The sequence below is a fragment of the Danio aesculapii genome, chromosome 14 (assembly GCF_903798145.1).
Source record: "Danio aesculapii chromosome 14, fDanAes4.1, whole genome shotgun sequence".
Classification (NCBI taxonomy): Eukaryota; Metazoa; Chordata; class Actinopteri; order Cypriniformes; family Danionidae; genus Danio; species Danio aesculapii.
In genome coordinates this window covers 31735741-31750630 of record NC_079448.1, presented here as the reverse complement: position 1 = coordinate 31750630, position 14890 = coordinate 31735741, and the positions used below count along the sequence as shown (strand labels likewise).

Sequence of the window (14890 nt, the reverse complement as noted above, 5' to 3'; positions counted from 1 at the left end):
TTAAGTGTATATTCAAAGACAATTTCAACAAAGACTGTTGCTGTAATTTTCAAATATTGTCCAAATATGCACAGATGGTATTATTGCTTTCAAAGTTTCACACGTGCCTTCATCTACTATTCATCCTGGGAGAATTTTCGGAATAATCGTTCTTTAAAAAATAAAGCCTTTTTCAGTTAAAATAATTATCTAAATACAATTTAAATCTCAGCTTTTTGTAATCTAAAAAGCAATATATAACACGTTCATTCACCTGAAGACATGACAGGATCTCAAAAGGACATCACAGACGGGATTCGATTGTAGTTTGTGGAGTTCACAGCCCTGTAAAATAAAGTGATATAACAGTGAGGCTGAAGTGTCTTTCCTGGTGGATTTTCATTAGCTGATATTAGTGATTAGTTTGGAAAGCAATAAGCTTTGTTCGGTTAGCAATATGGGTGTCTTAGTGCCAGTTATTGGACCCCTGCTTACTTGTTAACATTAAGGCTGATGATACTCTTTATAGGTGTGCTCTTTGGACCAGGAGAGGGGTGAAATATCTTTACTTCATTATTCACCACTGCTGATTTAATTTTTTTGGTGCTGTAGGGTTCTGCAGAGTACGTGGGGTACGAGTCAAATGCTCCTGCTTTCATGCCTCCAGCCTGCAGAAAACAAGAATAAAACCACATTCTACCATACAAAAAAATCACATTAACATTTTTATCTCCTTGTAGGAATATTATGAACCTTTTTACTGGGTGAACTCGGCTTAAAGGGCACGGCAAAGTGCTTTTTCTCCTCAATCTTCTTTGGAGGTGGTAGAGGTTTGTCAAATTTGTAAGGATTGCCATCAAAGTATTCATTTGGATGAAGGTTCAAACGAAATGCTCCACCTTTCAGCATGGATTTGTGCGCTGTGATCTCACGCTGGTAAACAAATTATCTCTCTCATTAGATAAAGAGAACACAGTCATCTGCTTGCATAGAATTATACTGTCAGGTACTCAGAGGAGGCCTTATCTTAATTAAAACAAGGACCCAGGAGTCTGATTAAAAATCTCATTTAGGTAGACCTAAAAATACCTTTAGCATTTCCTTGGCTCGATCATAGGGGTCTGAGGAATAGGACACCATCTTGGAGAGGGTAATGTCAGGATAACTATTAGAGAGCAAAGACAAATCAATATGTATCATGACAAAACCACAGAAACGTAGACAATAAAGTCATTTGCTTACCCATAACCACTTCCTTTCTTGGAGGGATTAGTGTAGAAGTTTTTACCGGATGATTTGTTTTGTTTCCTTGGGATCTGTAAGGCACTCATTGCTTGAATGGGACCTCCAAATGTCCCATAATAGGTGCCCATTCCACATCTACAAATCAAAGAATGCTACTAGCCAACGGTAAGGAAAATGGAGTGTTAACTAGAAAAAATTGTGTATGCAGTGCGACATTTTCATGAATTTTCCTTCAGCTTAGGCCCTTATTTGTTAGGGGTCGCCACAGCAGAATGAACCGCCAACTACTCTGGCATTTGTTTTATGCAGCGGATGCCTTTCCAGCTGCAACCCAGTATTGGGAAACACCCATACACTCTTGCATTCACAAACACACACACACATACACTACGGCCAAATTATTTTATTAATTTCACCAATACTCATGCTCATAATAACCGATTAATCGTTAACCGAAAGGGTGCATTTTTACTCGATTAATGGTATCAGGTAAACGATAAAAAAAATTATTATATATATTTTAAAAGTTTGGCTGCATAAAGGGCTGATCACAGCGAACCCCTTTTTTTGTGTTGAAAGGGGCATCTTTTTAATAGTTTACTAATGGCCGCAAGCATTTTGCGGCACCCTTCGCGCCTCGCATTTTTGACGTTGTGCGCTGTGTGCTCGCAGTTGATAAAAGTCTGAGCGGAAAAAGCGTGTTATGTCAGTCACTTCTTTTTCATTCTTTAATCAAATGAAAACAGGTGAATGAGATGGGGTCTCTGTTGATTAAATGCAAATTTTCTGTGGAGCATCGATTTGAGGTAGCCTGCTATTTTTATGTCACAAAAGAAAAAAAGAAACATACCGTTTCTAAACAAGATTCAGTCAGTGTTTTCATTTTGTAATCTAAACTTGTCATTTAAGTAAAAAAATATCTATAAAATATTTATGTTCTTCTTTTTATTCAGTTTATTCTGTTTTTCTATGCTGTTGAAAACGATGAAGGTGCTTGAAGATGTGCTGTTGTTAATATGTTCTATGTGCTGTTGTTCACATCTTGAAATAAATCAGTATTCTGTTTAAAATGCAATATTTTATGTCAGCCACAAAAGAGACATGTCAATTATTATTTTTACTAAATAATAATTTAATATTAAACCAGTTAACTGTTAATATTTGGTTAACGAGCGTCGGTTGTCGATTGGCAAATTTAACCGAAATGAGCATCCCTACCAATACAATGTTTTTGGACCGTTGGGGAATCCAGAGCATCCGGAGAAACCCAACCGAACATGGGGAGAACATGCAAACTCCATGCAGAAACGACAACTGGCCCAGTCGGGACTCAAACCAGCAACCCTCTTGCCGTGAGGTGACAGTGATAACCACTGAGCCTTTTTTTCTGATATAAATAAAGGAAGGGGGTAAAAACAAAACAAAATGCAAACATCTCACTCCTATGACTTGCAGCTTTAATGGCCTGCTAAAGCTGTTATTCTTCACATTTTAGGTATATATTTTTCTCCAGTATCTTAGATGCACAAGACAAACAGACTGTTTGCATTTGATGCTTTGAACTATTGCAATATGCTGAAATCCAGGTTTCATTCATTTTTAAAAATTAAGAACTATCTTGTTTTCAGGTCAACAAACGGTATTGAAAATCAACAAAGAGTGCTTCTTTCTCAACAAAATCTAGCTTTGGGGCTGTTTTTCATGTCTGTGTTATCTCATGCTAATGAAATAGCCTTAAACCAAGTACAACTCAGGTGCAACTTTGAACTCCCTGGTGAGCACCTCCTGCAGGGCCAGAGTCCAACAGAGTTCACTCCTACAGCTTGCTCTAACACACCTGCCTGTAGTTTTCAAATAAGCCTGAAGGACCTGATTATCTGGATCAGGTGTATTTAATAAGGGTTGAAGATAAACTTTACAGCACTCTGGCCTTCCTGTTTTGCAACCCATGTTACTACTAGGTTCAGTGACGCTATTAAACATTAAAAGGATGGTTCACACATAAATCAAAAATCTTTTTTTCCCTGTTTAAACCTCAATTATTTACTTTGAACAAAATCACAGAGAAATGTCTTTGTGTTTTTGGTCCACGAAATGGACAGTCACCAGGCCTGTTTGGTAATTTACATTATTCAATGTCTTTATTTTAGACAGAAAGTCAGGTTTGGAGCAAAATTAGTTTGAGTAAACAATGAAAGAATATTTACTTTGACTGACCTATCCTTTTAGTATTTAGCAGACATCATTGATCTATACCTCAGTTCCCTTACAAAAATGACCCATGGTTTTACTACAAATTAAATAACAGAACAAAACATGGTGACCATAAATCAATCACTTTGCTACAATAAAATTAGATTAAGAAGGTGTTTGTAGTGAAATGCTGTTTTATACTGTAAATGGTAATCCATGTGACGAAAAAACAATATTTACTACTGCATACTTTTACTACAGTAAAAACTTGGTTCGATTTTTTGTAAGGGCTATCTCATTATGATCTTGTGGTCCAGTGTTTCTCAACCATGCTCCTGGAGGCCCAGCTCTGCACATTTTCCATGTCTCCTTAACCAAACACACCTGATTCAGATCATCAGCCCATTTGCAGAGACTGAAAGACCTGTAATGGGTGTGACAAAGGAGACATCTAAAACATGCAGTGTTTGTGGTCCTCCAGTAACATGGTTGAGAAATATTGTAGTCTATTGCCTCAATAATAAAAATACAAAAAATGTATATATTCTCACAATTGTTAATAATTTAAAACTTAATACCAGCAAAATTCCTAAACAGTTGTGTCACCACAAAAAGAAGAAGTACTCACGTTGTTTTCTCCCCATTACTAGGAAGAAAAGCTTTCCCGATGTTCTTTTTGGCCTGCAGTAACCTGTATTGTCTGTCTATTCTGACAGGATCCGTGAACGCCTCTCTCTCAAAGATCCTTTTAAACTGTGTGTCGAAGTATCCTGTTTGGAGTCCGCACTTTGATTTAGTTCCTCCTAATAGCATCTGTTTGTTCTTGTACGCAGAGTCATTAAAAGGGCCTTTTAAAGACAAATAAAGCACACAATTTTTTTTTTTACTGTATGTTGATTGCAGACATAATAGTTTCTGTAATGGCTGGTACAGAAATTACAACACTATAAAATCCATATCTACATTTTTCATTTTGGGAATGTTATACTGTCTGTAGGTTATTTTTGGTTACCAAATACTAACTTTCCCAAAATGTTGCAGGAGTTTTTGTTGTTTTTTAGTTTTTTTTGGTAATGTATTCAAGAGAAATAATAAAAAAAAAACATTGAGCAAACTAAAAGAGAAATGTAATAAAGTGCAACCCTGGATAATCAATACAACATTCCCAACTAATAATAAAATATGTTATAAGTGCCTGTTAAGTTAAATAATATATTATATTCTTTTCTGGACATTCAAAACGTGCACGCACAGCTATTTGTTTGTTTGCTTTCTTAGTTATGTGTAGAAAAATACTGAATCATTCCATGTTATCATCACTTTGTAAACATTTTGATAAATTTACTTTTGAATGTTCACCAAACAAACGGAAACAATTAACGTTTTAAATGAACGAATGGATGAATCAATGTAGGCAAACGCCGTGTTAAAATGTTTAACGAAAATAAATTCTATAAATTCTGAGTGACGTAAGAAAGCCGAACGTTTTAAGAACGTTAAAAGAACAAATAACGAACGTTCTATTCATGTTATTCGAAGAATATTGTGAAACATGTCAGAAGTTATAACAATGTTATTAGGCCTGCAAGTTTTTTACTGTAGTAACATAACGTCAATTTGTTACGCGTTCTACGTCACACTGGCAGCCAGCCACTGTAATTAATGCTATTAAAATTTAACATGATGTTAGTTGAACTTACGGTAAATAAAAGACGTGTATTTGTCCCCTATTGAGATGTAGCCCATCTCTTTAAAGACGCCAATCCGCTCCATGTCAGATTTCCCATCTGGAGGCATTTTCTAAAGTTTGACGCACAACACTTTGGGTAAAAAGACAAGACAGATCTGAATGAGGAATGCGGTTATAAACAGGCTACTGCAAATAATCGTGAATTGTATAGGCATTGTATAGAATTATTTACGGGTCCATATTTTCAACATACCTGGAATTATGTAATGCCTTAGCCTGCTAAACTAGAAATAACTCCACTGCTGGGTTGCTCGTCTAGGTTGTTTACGTTGTCATGGTGTCCAGCTGGTCTTTTATACAGGTATGTTGACTGTCGAGTTGTTCATCAGTGTAACATACTTCACACATTTTAACAAATTAAGCTAAAACCAATAATTTAAAATATATATTAAAAAAAACTATTTTGTGCACTTTTTGACTTGTAGGCTACACATTATAGTGACGTAAGGAGCAAGAATTCTGGGAATTGTAGTGACAAACTTTAGTGGCAAAAAATGTTAGGCTATAAAACATTTAAAAGGCTTTACAAAATATTAGCGATCAAAACACATTTATTGATATCGCATAAAGTAACTTACAACTGAAAATTATTACATTATGAACATTGTTGGTTTTTGTTTTCAAACAATAAACTATTTAAATAGACTTAAACTGAAATCCATCCCAGACGTAAAGAGCATTTATTTTAAAGTCAAGACATCTTTTTTAAGTCATCCAACGTGATGGTAAAAACCTGCAACAAATATAAACCGGGTGTTATTCGCACTACGTGTAAAATATAGCACAACTCAAGTAAATATCTCACGTTTTCATGACAAGGGTCTTCATAGTCACAGATGTCTTCTGGAAATGCTGATCGAATCATCTCTTTGAGTTCAGCTGGATACACATATGTGATTTTACCACCTGAGCTGCAGCCGATCCTGTTGGTCAGCTATCAACATTTACGTTAAACATTAGCAAAAAAAAAAAATAATAATAACAATATTATAATATACGTACATATAATACAAAATGCAAAGGGGCGCTTACTAGCTGAAGATGGATTAAACGGTAAACTTTTTTTCGTTTTAACCGGTCTGTCTTCTTCAGCCTGGAGGCCGCGTGGAGCAACGGCCCCACCCAGAGGGGCACACTAGATACGGACAAATTCTGAGTCACGGTAAACTAATATATTAACAATAGTTTGTATATTACAACATATCCATCGGGTACTACTTGTCATGAAATAGGGCCTGTAACAACAGCAATGATCTATGTCAGGTTTACACATTAGCTTAACTTTGAATGTAGCTACAATAGACTTCAACGCATATATTCAAACACTGATAAAGACCAACACCCATTCACAATTTAACACAGTTATCATGTTATATTACCCAAATGCCTTGCAGAGGTTAATGTAATACTCCATTAATTAGTAGCATATCAACATTTGCCTGGTGGCGCGAAGGCTGGAGCGCATGTGCAGAAAAAAAGAAAGAAAAAAAAATGCATCTCCAACAATGTAACTCATCATAATCAATTGTTAACCAGATTCTCAATAAATTGGTAACAGTTTCATTCTTTTAAATAGCTTTAAAAGACAAGACAAGGACAACTTTTATTTAATTATCAGACTTTATTAAAATACATTTGCATTTTGGTTGCATTAAAGGGACAGTTCACCCAAAAATGAAAATGTACACACTATTGAATAAAGCTAAAAACGTGTAACCATTGACTTCCATAGAAGGAAAATCAACTAATATGGAAGTCAATGGCTGCAGGTTTCCAGCTTTCTTCAAAATATATCCTTTTGTGTTCAACAGAAAGAAACTCAGGTTTGGAACAAGTGAAGAGAGAGTAAATGATGACAGAACATTCAGTTTTGGTTGAACTATCTCTTTAATTGTGTAACAGTAAGGTCCCTGAAGTTTGTTCTTTTTAAGCTGCATTCATTGAGTTCCAAGAGATTCGAGGTTTCTCATTTGCCTTCTTTTTCTGACCATTCCTTGTAGGCCCCAGCATAATTACGAGCACTGAAGAGAGAGAAAGATTTGTAACATTTTCAACAAAATTGTGTGATCATTTAAGCATTCATGATGCCAGGTTTCTTACTTCTTAAATCCCAGGCTTTTGGCTTTCTCTGTGGCAGCAGCTCCGCGTCTGCCCAACTGACAGAAGAAAACCAGTTCTGTGCAGTCCAAGGGCGGCTTACTTACACCAAACTTAGACTGGAATTCAGCTGCATCCAGCGACAAGTCTTGCCCAACATTTCCCACTAAATGAAATATATCCCAGAAAATAAATTAATAAAATTAGTCCAAATAACTCACACACAATGTACAACAGAATAATAATGCACATTATATACAGTTGAAGTCAGAATTATTAGGCCCCATGTTTATTTTTTTCCCCAATTTCTGTTTAATGAAGAGATTTTTTTTCAACACATTTCTAAACATAATAGTTTTTTAACTCATTTCTAATAACTGATTTATTTTATCTTTGCCATGATAACAGTACATAATATTTGACTAGATATTTTTAAAGACACTTCTATACAGCTTAAAGTGACATTTAAAGATCTAACTAGGTTAATTAGTTTAACTAGGCATGTTACGGTAATTCGGCAACTTATTGTATATCGATGGTTAGTTCTGTAGACTATCGGAAGAAAAATCCGGGGGTGGGGGGCTTCAACTGTATATTACAATATCTAATCAAATTTCAACGTTATTATGCATATTTAAATATACATTATGCACAATATTTAGCTTCTGAAGACATGTAACATTTTATAATGAAATTGTCTTTTCTTCAAATAAATGCACTTGATAATATTCTAATTAGAAATATATATATATATATATACATACATTTATACATATATATATATATATATATATATATATATATATATATATATATATATATATATATAAAATTAATGTCATTCTGCCAGCAGGGGTCACTCACACTTCATTGCATAAATAATAAACAGTACATTTACTTAAAACTCATATACATTTAATATCGCATCAACCATCATTCATGCATTACGTTATCAAGAGTGAGTGCTGAAGCCAAATGTATACAGGGTACTTTATACATTCATTTGTGAACTCATAATGGTAAATTTATCATCAGTAACATGGTACCCCAAACCTTAAGTGCACCTCATAACTTAAAATGCATTGGTCACATGCAAAAAAAAAGTGGATTGTGCAAAAGTTAGTTTCGCTCAACCACAGCTGTGTGTGAGACCGAGTAGAACATAGAAAGAACTTGAATTAATTGTTTACACATTTACAGGACTTTAGCCTTCCTGTATTGCAACCCATGTTACTACTAGGTTCAGTGAAGCCCAGCCATATCCCTAAACCCAACCTTCATAGGAAACTGCATTTTCATTCATTCATTTTCTTTTCGGCTTATTCCCTTTATTAATCAGGGGTCGCCACAGCGAAATGAACCACCAACTTATCCAGCATATGTTTTACACAGCGGGTGCCCTTCCAGCTGCAACCCATGTTAAACCCAGGAAAAAAGACACATACACACATTCTGTATGATTTATAAACTTTTTGAAAAAAAAAGAGAACATGGGCACCTTCTCCTTGTAATACCTGTCATACTCTTGTCATTACACAAGTTTGTGCCCTGATATGTCACTCACTCACTAACTTACTCTCTCTCTCTCACACACAGTTGCATCAGTTGATCATCATCTCACCTGGGATATGGATGGAGCCTGGAATAGTCCCTCTGGCGACCTCATCGTTTGTGCGCACATCCACAAGAACCACTGAACCCTTCGCCAAGAGACTTTTTAGATCACTGTATGAGATGTCATTATCTATAGCAGAGAGGAATTTCAAACAGGTATGCTTACATGTCTGTCATGCAATAAAGACTGACGTATTACTACAGAAAACAAATCGTTTTTTAGAAACTGAAAAGTATATGTATTTTCATGCATTCTATGGTAAATAATGCATTATTAAACATATATTGTTTACACCAATAATTTCTCCAGATACCCCAACAATTTATCCAGACTCAATATTTAAGTTTTTTTTTTTATTGTTTTATGAAAAAAAGTTAATGTGAAGAAAGAGATCCATTTATTATATATTATATATATATATATTTGTTCTTTTTATTAAATCGTTTTCTTTTTGCAAATTATTATTAATTGAACAATAACACAATAAATGCAAATAAACTCTTCAAATGTTTCTATATATTATTGACAGTTACAATAAAAAAGTGAGGATAAAAATAATTGTATTATTATTGCCAATTAATTATATTGAAATCATTCACTGGAACAATTAAATGGTTTTCATTTTATTTTATTATTTTATTAAAAATTGCATTTATTTGCTTAGAAACATTTTTGTGCTTGCTCTTGTTTACACCTAAACTATATTTTTTACACCTACACAATCGTTACAGTTTCTGCAAGTCATCATTACGTCACAATAGGCGATGTTTTTACTGCAAGAAAAAAAAATAGGAAAATAATTTGTACTTATTTGGCATTATAACGGAAAAAGCAACTGCACCGCAAGAATATCTGCTGCTGGGCAAAGGTGCAAAATGTGTAGCGTTCTTGTAATTAATAATAAACGATGGAGGTGTTTATGACAGGTACTGCACACACCTGTGCAGCAGAGTCGCCATGACCACAGCAGAGAACGCGAAAAACAACATCCAACGTATGTTTACTATAATTAGGTGAAGAAAAACTAGGGTTTTCTCACAGATTTTTAACGCTCTGGAAACGTTTCTTATTTTTCAGTCAAAACAAACTTACCGCTGCTTGCCATGTCGAAGTTATGAAGTCACCGGGTGATGGTCGAACCTTTACTTCCTTGTGATTCAAGTTTTTAAAAGCCATTTCCTACAGCGCTGTAGTGTACTGTAAAGCGTGGGGGCGGAGACCGAGTTACTGTAAAGGCACCGCCTATTAAGCAAATAATGTCATAATAAAAGACCCACACTTTCAAAATAAAACTCTTTTATGCTGTGGTTCAAAAATGTACAGTATAGCCTACATTTCAGTGTGTTCTTTAGAAAAGTAATTTGAAACGTACATCATTACAATTCTCAAGTTTAGCAACTTAATGTAAATGCTTTGGTATATTAATGAAGGTTCCCTTTAGGGACTTTTAAAGACCATATGTTTAACCATTTTTAAGCAATATTTCTGTATGAGAAATATACAGACTCTAATACTGAAAAAAGTATCACACAATGAGATTTTTATAATCGATTATTGTATTAGCTGCTGAATGGCAGTAGTAATAATATAGAAATACAGAAAACAAGAAAAAAAAATCTTAATATATTAACAGTCCCACTCTTAATGCATTGTGTTTTACTTTTGTTGAGCATTAGTGAATGTTTTGATTTTTAGCAAATGTTGTTTTTGAGTCCATCAATAGTCCTTGTGTAAAAAGATGTCAAAATCACACAGTTGGAAACTAATAACATACAGGAGATGGAGCTGAAGGATTTTTTTCTTCACAAACAAGGGACTTATTGTCAATGATCAATAAAAGTTTTTTTTTTTTTAAGTACTGAAAAATCCAGCTTAAACCAGCCTGGGCTGGTTGGCTGGTATTAGCTGGTTGACCAGCCTGGTTTTAGAGGGGTTTTGGCCATTTCCAGGCTGGTTACCAGCCTTTTCCAGCCTGGTCTTAGCTGGTCAGGCTGGAAAATGACCAGCTAAATCCAGCTAAAACCAGCTTGACCAGCCTGGTTTAAGATGGACATAGCTGGTTTTGGCTGGGCTCCCAGCCTGACTAGGTGGTCAAGCTGGTTTTAGCTGGTCATTTTCCAGCCTGACCAGCTAAGACCAGGCTGGAAATGGCTGGAAACCAGCCTGGAAATGGCCAAAACCCCTCTAAAACCAGGCTGGTCAACCAGCTAAAACCAGCCAACCAGCCTAGGCTGGTTTAAGCTGGATTTTTCAGTAGGGGTAGATGGTTCAGGTAACAATAAGTATTCAAGGGCAGGCTCTGTAAACATTTAAATCGAATCGTTTTTAGAAACGATATTACTGTTTTGTCTTGATGAGTATAGACCATTTCAAATTGGTCATGTCATTGGCCCATCAACATTTTCTGCTTGTTATCAAACTATTTCATAACTGTAACAAAAGACAATTCAAAAATTACTTAATGTTAAAACAGCTATCATAACATTGTTTATCAATATGTGGCTCTGTTTGGATTCTCGGAAGCTGTAGAAATTAAAAATGTAAACCAGGAAATCAGTTGGGACCACTGTTTTTGTTTACATCCCTCAAAATGGTCTAAATATATACATCTGGTATCTAGAATACAGTGTCTTATGCAGAACAGTACTAAATAATAAATAAACGAATAAATCTCAATTCTATGATCCCTCTTATTTGCTAAAATGATTACAATTTAATATATTCTGCAAAGATTATATAAAAAAAAACATAACTGTACATCAGGATGCTTTTGCAATTCTGTGAAAAAAAGTCTGAACTGTGACATATTAATTTTCAATTGCAAGATTAAAAGGTTAAAACGTTCACAATTACATTTCTGACAGAAATAATCAATCCAATAAAAATACCCTGCACTTACTACTGTAATTAATGTTAAGGCATTACCATTAAAAAGTTAGTAATTATTAATAATAACAATAGTAAGTGTGCTAGTAAGTATTATGGCAAATTACTTACAGTTACAGTTATTTTTACCAGTGATCAGGTTGGTATTATTGCTGACTTCACTTAGTTTATGGGAATATAATGGCATAGTGATTATGTCAGACAGAAAATACAACTTTAACACTAGCCTCTGAGGTAAAGTATTTAAAGTATACTATGGTATAAAATAGTATCCCAGTAACTGCAGTAAGAAACTGTTTTGATCACCAATAGTGAATTCTGTAAGGGAGGAGAACAATCTTCATCCTAAAATGAGGAATATATGATATAACAGCTGTAGTGACATTTTAACAAATACATGAGACTAGCCGGACTCACATGAATTAAACTATTTATTGGTAAGGTCTCAGAAGAGTCTCACTTGAGTAAGAATCATCCCTCAATACTGATTTGGTACATCATGACATCCATAATGAGTCTCTTCACAGTGGAAAGAATCCATTTCTAAGGTTTGGGTTCTAGTACAGCAACTTTTCTGCATAAAAACAAAACTAAACAAACAGAACATCAAACGGGGGTATCAATATTATTAATCTGTGATATCCGAGTGTCACACAAATTCTAGTGTTTTAATACCAGCTGTTGATTTGCACATGACAAGCCACCTTCTGTTAGAAATATAAAAGCTGATATTATGAACAATATTCTACTGTGCTGCATAAAGGTAAATCTATACACTGTACATATACAGATATATTCTGAAAAAACAAGTTTCACAGTTTTAAACTTTATTTAAAGTATAAACCATTTTTTAAAACACTTTACATAAATTATTTCTGTGTATGACTATAATTTGCTTTGGAACAAAAACAAAATCAAAATGAATACAAAAATTAAATTACATATCGTACAAAGGAAAATAAACGCAACCATCAATGTTCATCTTTGTAGCTAAAAGCGGTGACTCCTTTATGATTGTCATAGAGTACTATGAATGCTAAAAAACAAATCAAAACAACCTAAGCAAAAATAAATAGTTTCTGACACTAGTAACCTTTCAATCTGCAGACTGTGAGTGTTTCTTTTTTTTCTGATATCTCTATACAGAAGTGCCCTGGTGAAGGTCTCGTTACTCTAATGCGACTGGGACGTACAAAACTATCGCATCTAAAGCACACTCAGAACTTCACTTTTATCTGATACAATGCAAGTACTTCTCTATCAGTGATGAAATAAACTATGTCGGACTTGGATTTTCCTCATCACCTTGATCCACTGTATTTGTCTTGAAGGAACAGTCTGTAGACGATGGGACTTGCTGCGGTGGTGACTGACAGTTTGGATGTGAAGAATGTGAGGCCTGAGACTGACATTTCTTTTCATGGATGTTGCTCCTCAGTTCCTACATTGAGACTTGGGCCTCTCCGGCGGCATGTGAGACTCGCAGAACCTCTCCAATCCAGATCGCACCATCACAAGGGTACCATCTGACATCCTCTCAGTAACCCAAAAAATATGGGTAAAAATATCTATTCTTTTTTAAAAAGGGGATTTTTCATATTTCAGCAACAGTAGCTCTGTTTTGTTTCTCAGTTTATCAGTGCTTTCTGACGTCCATTGTTGAAAAACCAAAACAACGTCTTTCAAATTGTTATTTTTTGCCCGAGGCAGTATTAACAAAAGTTTTAGAGTGTTCTTCTTTTAAAAGTCCCTGCAGCGTTCAGTAAGTTTCCCCCTTTAGTTCAATTATTCTCCATGAGAATTATCCAGGAGATAAAAAGAGAAAAACCAAGAGCAAGAGAGAGAGAGAAAAAGAACCGAAAACGGTAAAGGTATAAGCGGAGAGAAAGCCAAATATAACAAAACCATTTGGACTGTTACCTCTTTCCCATCTCATTCTGTCTCAGGAACTGAATGTTGAAACTGCTGTCCGCTAGTTCGGGATACTGTTCGACAGGTAAAATGTAATACCCGTCGTATCCCTGCACTTTCCCCGTTGAAAGAAGCTGCTGTCTTTCTCCTTCAGTCCACAAGCGACTCCCCTCTTTATTATCCCGTGCTCGTTCCTGCTCTCGTAGCCAGGCACCTGTAAGTGCCCTTTGTCGAGCTAGCTCCAACAGCCGGGCTCGCTCCTCATCCAGCACATCTGTCGCCAAGCCATACCGCACGCTCAGAGACAGAGCCGGGACCCGAAACTCAACGGTGACCCCTCTCCGCGAGCGCCCGCTTACTGTGACGTTGATCCCGCTTTCCAGTGCCTTACGTCCGTTAGTGAGTCCCAAAGCCAGCAGGTCACTATCAGGTGAACCGATCTTCACGAAGAAATGACAGTCGCGGCCGTCCTGTGTGTAGTGCGTCCCGTCTAAATATACTGCACCATTTAACACCAGAACCACCTTCCTGCTGTCATCGCTGGCCATGCTGGAGACTCCTGTGACCACACGGCCTTCCTTCACCGCCAACATCACTCCACGTCCAATGATTGGGGTGCTTGTGCCAAACCAGTGGCCTGGTTTCTTATTTTTGGTCTTGCGCTCTTTGTCAAGAAGCCGTCCCTCCAGAGCCATAAAAGCTTGGTTGTGCCGCTCGGCTTCCTGCTGAACTCCGGTTATCAGCTGCAGAAAGAAAATTAAAGGGCTTGGTAAATGCAAAGCAGGATCGCCTGGTCCAGCTGATCTGCAACCAACTGAAATGCTAAAGTAATGCCGGTGAGGATTTACAATAGCAATAATGTGATGGCTCACCTGCCCGTTTTCACTTTCTTGACTGGCAAGGAGCTCGTATGGTGGATCCACGAAATAGAGAGTGTGTCTGGGAAAGCCTGGAATGATGTTGCTTAGCTGGAAGCCAAACATCACTAGCCAACTCTTCACATCTGCAATGAAATATACAAAGAAATGAAGATTGAAGGGGTCATGAACTGAAGAAATTAATTTATTTTGATCTTGTGACAAATTCGTCACTGAATTATAAAAACTTCTAGTAAGTTTCAGAACTTTTTCAGTAGCCAATTTGCCACTTTACTACTAAATAGAGTGATTAAACTTGATTTGCACTGAAGTAAACAACGATGGAGGTAAATACAG

The 14890-nt window shown here is 35.9% G+C and overlaps 3 protein-coding genes across 3 annotated transcripts in view; all 3 read right to left on the bottom strand.

Moving 5' to 3' along the window:
- Positions 1 to 212: 212 nt before the first annotated feature.
- cfap96 (cilia and flagella associated protein 96) lies at positions 213 to 5215 on the bottom strand. Its single transcript, XM_056472105.1, has 7 exons — positions 5118 to 5215; positions 4046 to 4265; positions 1222 to 1359; positions 1069 to 1144; positions 733 to 912; positions 475 to 647; positions 213 to 324 (listed from the first exon to the last, which is right to left on the bottom strand). The coding sequence occupies exons 1-7, from the start codon at positions 5212 to 5214 to the stop codon at positions 273 to 275; spliced, it is 936 nt and encodes a 311-aa protein (XP_056328080.1). The 5' UTR covers position 5215; the 3' UTR covers positions 213 to 272.
- A 1553-nt stretch (positions 5216 to 6768) lies between these two features.
- Positions 6769 to 10088, bottom strand: tstd1 (thiosulfate sulfurtransferase like domain containing 1). Its single transcript, XM_056472364.1, has 4 exons — positions 9972 to 10088; positions 8886 to 9008; positions 7268 to 7430; positions 6769 to 7188 (listed from the first exon to the last, which is right to left on the bottom strand). Exons 1-4 carry the CDS (start codon positions 9982 to 9984, stop codon positions 7134 to 7136), a joined length of 354 nt encoding a protein of 117 aa, XP_056328339.1. The 5' UTR covers positions 9985 to 10088; the 3' UTR covers positions 6769 to 7133.
- A 2095-nt stretch (positions 10089 to 12183) lies between these two features.
- Positions 12184 to 14890, bottom strand: part of tenm2a (teneurin transmembrane protein 2a) — a 288065-nt gene continuing 285358 nt past the window's right edge. Inside the window, 2 exon segments of the mRNA XM_056471643.1 lie at positions 12184 to 14419; positions 14549 to 14679. Coding sequence (XP_056327618.1) covers positions 13682 to 14419; positions 14549 to 14679 — 869 coding nt within the window. The 3' untranslated portion in view covers positions 12184 to 13681.